Consider the following 7256-nt stretch of genomic DNA (forward strand, 5'->3'; position numbering starts at 1 on the left):
TAATAATTTATTCCTGTGATTTAAAACAAAAAAGCATGTAAATAAAAGACGCTCCTAATTTCCAGGTAACTTGGATAAACATTAATTTTGCAGAAGTTTATTTTTATTTTTTTGCATCAGTCAGCTTTTAAAACCAACAGTTTACTTTTACACAATTATGTGTGTGTAATTGTTGCATGTTGTGTTCTATTACACAACAAACCAAGATATTGTGTAATATTTTCTGATACGAGTGTAAGTACAGTCAGGTACTTTGAGGCAGATGCGGCTCAAACTGACCACTCAGTTGTTTCTGCCTTTACGCTAACGTTACATCATGGARTAAAAGCGGGTAGCCCTCCTGCTGCCCTTGGGTTAAAATGACTGAACGTCCCTCGGTGGTGATTACAGGGATCCGGCTCGAGTGCCAGTTTCACACCCTCGCGAGTCCTGTGAGAACGAGCGTGGCCTCCAGAGACGAGAGGTGAAAGGGTAATCCAATCCCATCTGCTGACGCAGCCACGCTCGGACAGAGTATCCGACTGATTCTGTTTGAAAAACATAAACTGTGTCAGTGGCACAATCAGTCTGAATAAATCATGACTTGACACAACTCCCAGCGCTGTTATTTAGCAGGAAACCAACAAAGCGAGGGGAGGGGGGGCAGGAAGCTGAACTTCCCTGTTAAACATTGTTTCAGGTCTTGGTTTGCAGCTTCTATTAAACCATAAATCTTGTCTTTAATTTGCTTTTTCCATCAAAGATTTTATTTTGTAGTACAGAAACCTTCAACAGTATTCTTTCAAATGTCACCACACACACACACACACACACACACACACACACACACTGAAACCAGACCCTCTGAGGAGCTGATACTGGACCTTTGTGTTTCAGGTGATCACAGCAGCCAGACGATTGAAAACCAAATTAACTTTCCTTCCCACTGACTCTTGAGTGAGCTGAAGCCAATCAGGTGCAAACAAGTTAGACGAGCCGGAGATGCTGGGACGTCTTTAAAAAGTGTTGAAATGATCGTGTGTGTGTGTCAGAGATTTTTAATCTGTACAGAGAGCAGCAGCCAGAGTCAATAAAACAAACACACAATTAAAATTTCCAGAGTGATAAAAAAACTGCTTGATATAGCTTCTTGGAAATGCATTGTGTGAAAGTACTTTATAACATCCGGTTAAAAGTGACAGTTTAGATCTTTTAAAGTGAAGTTTCTATGGAAAGGTTAGGAGCAGAAAATATCTTAMCTGTGCAGATGGCTTTTTATTAGCGCTTCATCCATCCACAAAAATGTTTGAGACTGTAGCTTTAGGATGGTAGCAATTCACTTTGGTCAGACTACACACRAGCACATAATACCAGGTAAAATGTAACTTTTCCACAGAAACTCCATGTCAAACGATCTGAACCGTCTCTTTAGTTGGTGTTGGATTTAAATGCTTTCATAAGTGAGTCAAGTTTTCCTGATCAAAAAGCCAATCTTGTGCACAAGAAAGCAATTATATATCACTCATAAAACTTTATACGTGGACTCTCAAAATCGATTAAAATCACTAATAAGGATAAAAAAAAATTCAACAGGAAATAAAGAACTGTGTTCCTGCTGTATGTTTTTTTTTCCCCTGGGTTAAATCTCTTGGGTTTGGACAAACACTTTTTAAAATTTATTTATTTATTTACTGTTATTTAACCAGGCAAGTCCTGCTGAGATCGCAAATCTCTTTTTCAAGGGAGGCCTGGGCCTGAAGGCAACCTATTGTGTATGTTTTTTGGGGGTGGGGGAAACCGGAGTAGAAAACCCATGCAAGCACGAGGAGAACGTGCAGACTTTGCACAGAAAGACCCCAGGTCTGAACTGAGGATCGAACCCAGGACCTCCTTGCTGTGAGGCGTCAGTGCTAACCGCTGAGCCATCGTGCTGCCAACTTTTATAATGTCACAGCGTACAGTACAGTCCGTGTGCTGCAAATATCTTTGATAGCAATTTAAAATAAAAGATCACCTTTAAACAAAGCAGCAGCTTCATCTTCCACCATTTATGTTCTTTAAGTCAACAGTCTGGATTCAGCAGGCGGTCATGTTCTCTCTCCTCAGGTGACGAGGTATTTTTACATCAGTTAGAACATCGCAAACTGTTTTTTAGTTTCTTGTACACATGTGAATCAACAATACTGACAGGTGTTAAAACAGAGAAAATCTAAGGCCCTGTTCACACCTGTCTCTAACATGATTCAACATGTGCTCAACTGTTTTCTACACAACCTTGCAGCCACATCATTAAAACAACAAAACACACCTTTTTTATTGAGAAGGAATCTGAGAAACAGCTCATTAAAACTTTAGAGACAAAATAAACTGACTCATAAAGGCAAATATATCCAAGGACGGGTTGTTCAGTTGTTATCTGTATTCATTCTGAAGTATATATTTCTTTTCTTTATTTAACCCAGAGACAGCCAGGTAATAATTTAAGGCTGTTCACATCTGTATTTAGCAACATCTGGATGCAATCTGATTGCTAAAGATGTGTGTAAGTGCCAAGTGTGGATGGAGGTATAAAGCTTCTAGTCTTTTATATATGTGTTAGCTGATAAATCTTTGAGATTAGTGCTTTAAAAAGACATTTGCTGTAACCGTAGACCACGTGTCAAACTCATGGCCAGTGGGCCAAATCTGGCCCTCATTAAGGTTTGATCCAGCCCCAAAGGTAATACTTTAAATGTACAATATTTTTATGTTTTATTTATTTATTTTTTTTTTTGTTGTTGTTGCTGGATTTAGTGCATTCTTCTCATGACATCCAGCAAAGTGAAAAAAAAAATTAAGTTAGAATTTTTCAGCAATCTTTGATTCTGGTGTGAAAAGAGCAGCAGAGAATCAACTTTATATTTTTCTGCATTCTTTTATTTTGAAGTCAAATAAGAATTTTAGTGAGTTTCCATTTTGTCCTACCTGATTTGCTGGATTATGATAAAAAGTATCTCTAAGAAATAATAATTAGTTTTGGTAGAGAGTAAGGCATAAGAAATTAATGCTGAGTCTTTCTAAATTTATTAATTTTTCTTTATCCATTAGGTTATTATGTTCTAAATATTATATAATTTGGAAAAGGTAACTTGTATTTTTATAAGGTTAATTTGTTTTACATTTTGTCAGTAAATACTGACAAAAATTGGCCATTGACTTGGACCTACAGTAGTTTTGATTTTTGGTCCCCTGAGTTTGACACTTACACCATAGACTGTATCAAATACCTGCTACACAAACAAAAGGGTAAGGTTCTCATTCAACAAACTGTGTGTGTTTTTGTGCAGAGAGCCTGATATCCCTGCTTGGGCTCCTTTACTCTACCAGCTACAGCTGCTGGATGTCAGAGAGAAACCCGACCCGTTAACGCTGCCCATCGCTGACCGCATCCGCATCGGCAACCAGAAGCGAGAGCGTGGAAACTTTCACTACCAGAGGGAGGAGTACAGCCTGGCTGCCAAAGCTTACTGCGTGGCCCTGGAGGTGCTAACCACACGCGGCGCAGGTAACTATCGTAGACATGGACGTGATCGTCTGGAAATTCTGTTGATTCAACCGGGGAACGCGTGAAAATGAGGAGAAACGCACCRTGTCCRATCCGAGCGTCAGCGACCTCACCGACCCCAGAATGACACAAAACAAGTGTTCTCCTCCACTTCACTCCGCTAATCACAGCGWGTCCATGCAGAGCCACGGCCGTCTGGGTCGAGCGCCACCGTAAATGTTTCTGCCTAATTCTTTTCGCATAATCAAAGCCAATCACCTCTCCTACTCCCACCTTCTTAATCACCCTAATCATTGACGAGGCGGAGAAGGCCCGAGAGAGAAATGTGGCCGAACGAGACGACGAGATACAAACTGCTTCATAATGAATAAATGGTGGCTGAATACGATGTGGCGCTGAAGAGTAGAGTTTATCAAAGCATCCAGATCAGCTTATTAGTCAATGAAGAAGATGGATGGAGAGACATCTTAGTTCTTCACACGTGTTCTGTAATAAAACTCAAAYATATTACAGATGTCACTGAAGAAGAGGTCTGACTTCACCTGATTACCCTTACTGAGTGACCTTAGAAAATAAATAAATGACAATTCAGTGGGTTTTACAGATACTGTGTTCAAACCTGATGTGGTTGGACCTAGATAACATCCCAAACACCCTAGATGACGGGTGCTATCAGCTGTGTGTCTGTTGTCTGTTCAGATGGCAGCGACGTCGGCGGGAGAGCAGAGGAGGAAGAGGTGCGGGAATACCGAGTGAAGTGCTTTAACAACCTGGCCACCGCTCAGCTCAAACTGGAGCAGTTCGACGAGGCGCTGCGCACCAGCAGGAACGTCCTGACCCTCGAGCCAAACAATGTCAAGGCCCTTTTCAGGACGGGAAAGGTCAGCGACCAGAACTGTCACCCTTTAGATGTTGGGGAGGGCTCATCGACACAAAGAACTCAAGTTAATGTTTAGATTTTAATAACAGCAATACATTTAAAAACATAATACATGTAAACAATGGAGGAGCCAGTCAATTTTTWTAGGGGTRGCCAGACTGGGACCACTGGTCACACAAAGGGGACCCAGAAAATTACACRTTTTTTTTTTCTTTCCTACATGACGATTTGCTGAGGATCAAATCATGKTTTTGGTCATTTTCCCCTCACACAGACAATGACTGTCATGTAGAATTACCTGTTTGAGCAGTGCTGTGGAAATTAATAAGTTGCATATAAAATAGCTTTGCAAAGCTATGGTTGGGGTGGCTACCCCCCGGCTCTACCTCAGCATGTAAATAAACACAGTAATAAAAATAATGAATTTTATTTATAAACGCACTTTATATTTTAGAAAAAAAATCTCAAAAATGCTACAATCAAATGCAGTAGYAACAATACAAATAGAATGAAATACATTTTTCATGTTAAAAAGTTAAAAATAAAAACACATTAATTAAAGGAAATCAATAAGAACACTAAGTAATAAAAAGGTTTCTATGCCTGTTTTGAAGCCTGTCACAGTCTGTGGAGCCATAAGATGAGGAGGCAAGGTAATATATAATATAGATAAAATATATATATCTTACATACATATAAATCTTTCTGGCCTTTTGGTATGGGGAAAAATACTTGGTTTTAAGTAAGTTGCAACAGTTTTAATTGAACGTACAGCAAATTAATAAATGATCAAAAATAAAAAGTTATGTCTTTTGCACTGCAATGTTCTAGTTCGCCTCTACCTACTAATAAAGCCATTTTTTATTGTTTAATTACTTTTAGTGACAGGAAAGTCCATGAATTTTTAAACACAATCCTTATAATGTGAATGTTTACCAGTCAAAATGTGATCATAGTGATAAAACTCGTAAAAGCTAGACACGTAACGAGTGGGTTTAACTTTATTACTGACCTTTACGGGATGGGCAGATCTGTTGGGGGTTTGAATAATGGTAAGGGGAAAAGTGTTGCACTGGTTGTTTTTAAAGTTTGACCAAAAGAATGTAAAATTGGTTGATTTTTGTTTGAATTAAACATTTTTTGGGGAAAAAAAGGGCAGTATTAAGATTTTTTTTCTCTTCTTTCTGCTTCCTTTCATTTATGGCTTGTTTTGTTTTTTGTTTTTTTTCCATTGTAAATTGTATTTTGTTGTAATGAATGAATGAAGTGATCTTAAATTAAAGCTCTGGCATAAAAAGTGGCGGGTGATAAGCGTTCCTTTAAGAAATGCTAGGCCTTTAATCTGATCTGATTAACACATAAATAATGAGTGCAGTAAGGGTTCCTGGAAACAAATTGTTGTTTTAACGTTAAATTAAATTCCATTTTAATGTGTGTGTGTGGACACTGTTACATTGTTGGCTCTTTTGATTTCTAGCTGCTCACATTGCAAGTCTTCTAATCTCTTTCAGCTGCTGTCAGATAAGGGTGAATACAAAGAGGCGATGGAGGTGCTAAAGAAGGCCTTGAAACTGGAGCCGACCACCAAGGTGAGSGTTTTTCCTCAAACTCTTTTTTTGGACCTTTCACTCTAATTTTCACATTCTGTTAACTTTAATAAATTAGTTTGAATGGAATAGCTTGTTTTTGCAGCTTTGAGCATCTACTTTTTGTTTTATTTGGTAAACGACTTGTTTAGAGCTTGAAGAGCTTCCTAACAGACCTTGAACATCATTTGTGAGTCTCAAATGTACCTAAGATGGGAGAAGTCAAATCTTTTCAGCTACAAAACCCACTTGGGGAATTGAGATTATGTCTAGAGAACGGCTCTTCAGAACAGAAACTTCACTCTGCGGCCTCTGTTTAAGGACGTGGGCGTGAAGCGGTGCAGGGTGTGAGGAGGATTTTCCATCAGCTGTTTACAAAACACAGCAGCCAGTATTACAGTGACCTGACACACGGGGCAAGCTGCCACCCTCACAAATATGTCTGGTCTGGTCTAGACCAAACGAAAACAGCTGCTTTTGAGAGAGAAGTAGTTCAGTAAATTTATTTAAACACCTGGGATWAAGTTTCAGGTTAAAATGAATCGATATTGTTGCTCTTTTTGCACGTTGAAAGATTTGTTTTGAACCTCATCAGGCGATCCACGCAGAGTTATCCAAACTTGTCCAAAGACAATCAGGAAGCAACGACGCCCAGCAGTGGAAAGCCAAACCTGCAGCGATGCTCGGAGACGATATCACACCGTTCCTGATTCCTTCCAAGAAGAAAACATCTGTAAGCCTCTGACACAGCTGCAGTCTTACGTTTCCTCAACAGAAAGATTCAAACGGGTTTTGTGTTTTTTAGGGAATTTCCTGGAAGTTCATCCTGGGAGCTCTGCTGGTGGCTCTGGGCAGCTTAGTGGCGTCGCTGATTCTGACTGCAAGAAACTGAAAATCCTCCACGGGAAGGAAAACCCCGTCGGGACATACGGGAGCAGGTCGGTCTCTGTTCCACCTCGGACCAGAGAACAGCAGCACCTGGCGTCCGTACTCGTGTTTGTGAGAGTTTCAACAAAAAGTGGATCGAAGAGTCGAGTGAAATCCTAATCAATGAAGCCAGCACGAGTTTCTGAAAGTTTTTTTTTCTCAGTTCCTTTTATTTGGGTAATTTTTAATGACTCTAAAAATGTTCTGACATCACAGATGCAGAGGCAGTAAGAAGAAAATCTACTTGAAAAAATTAAACTGGTACATGAAAAAAAACTAATCAAAAAATTTGATCAGGGCTCAGAGGCAATGTGTCCAAAACAAAAAAAATATATATATA

The 7256-nt window shown here is 39.4% G+C and overlaps 2 protein-coding genes across 4 annotated transcripts in view; one reads left to right on the top strand and one right to left on the bottom strand.

The window, feature by feature from the left end:
* Positions 1-7184, top strand: part of fkbp16 (FKBP prolyl isomerase 16) — a 37050-nt gene extending 29866 nt beyond the window's left edge. The window contains exons 4-8 of the mRNA XM_014003546.1: positions 3306-3523; positions 4223-4404; positions 5915-5992; positions 6585-6722; positions 6795-7184. Coding sequence (XP_013859000.1) covers positions 3306-3523; positions 4223-4404; positions 5915-5992; positions 6585-6722; positions 6795-6881 — 703 coding nt within the window. The 3' untranslated portion in view covers positions 6882-7184. The remainder of the gene's footprint in view (positions 1-3305; positions 3524-4222; positions 4405-5914; positions 5993-6584; positions 6723-6794) is intronic.
* rasef2 (RAS and EF-hand domain containing 2) overlaps positions 7060-7256 on the bottom strand; it is a gene marked incomplete in the record, with an annotated part of 14190 nt that continues 13993 nt past the window's right edge. For all 3 annotated transcript variants that reach the window (XM_014003543.1, XM_014003544.1, XM_014003545.1), the window contains 1 exon segment: positions 7060-7256.

The sequence above is a fragment of the Austrofundulus limnaeus genome, unplaced genomic scaffold (assembly GCF_001266775.1).
Source record: "Austrofundulus limnaeus strain Quisiro unplaced genomic scaffold, Austrofundulus_limnaeus-1.0 Scaffold19, whole genome shotgun sequence".
NCBI classification, from domain to species: domain Eukaryota; kingdom Metazoa; phylum Chordata; class Actinopteri; order Cyprinodontiformes; family Rivulidae; genus Austrofundulus; species Austrofundulus limnaeus.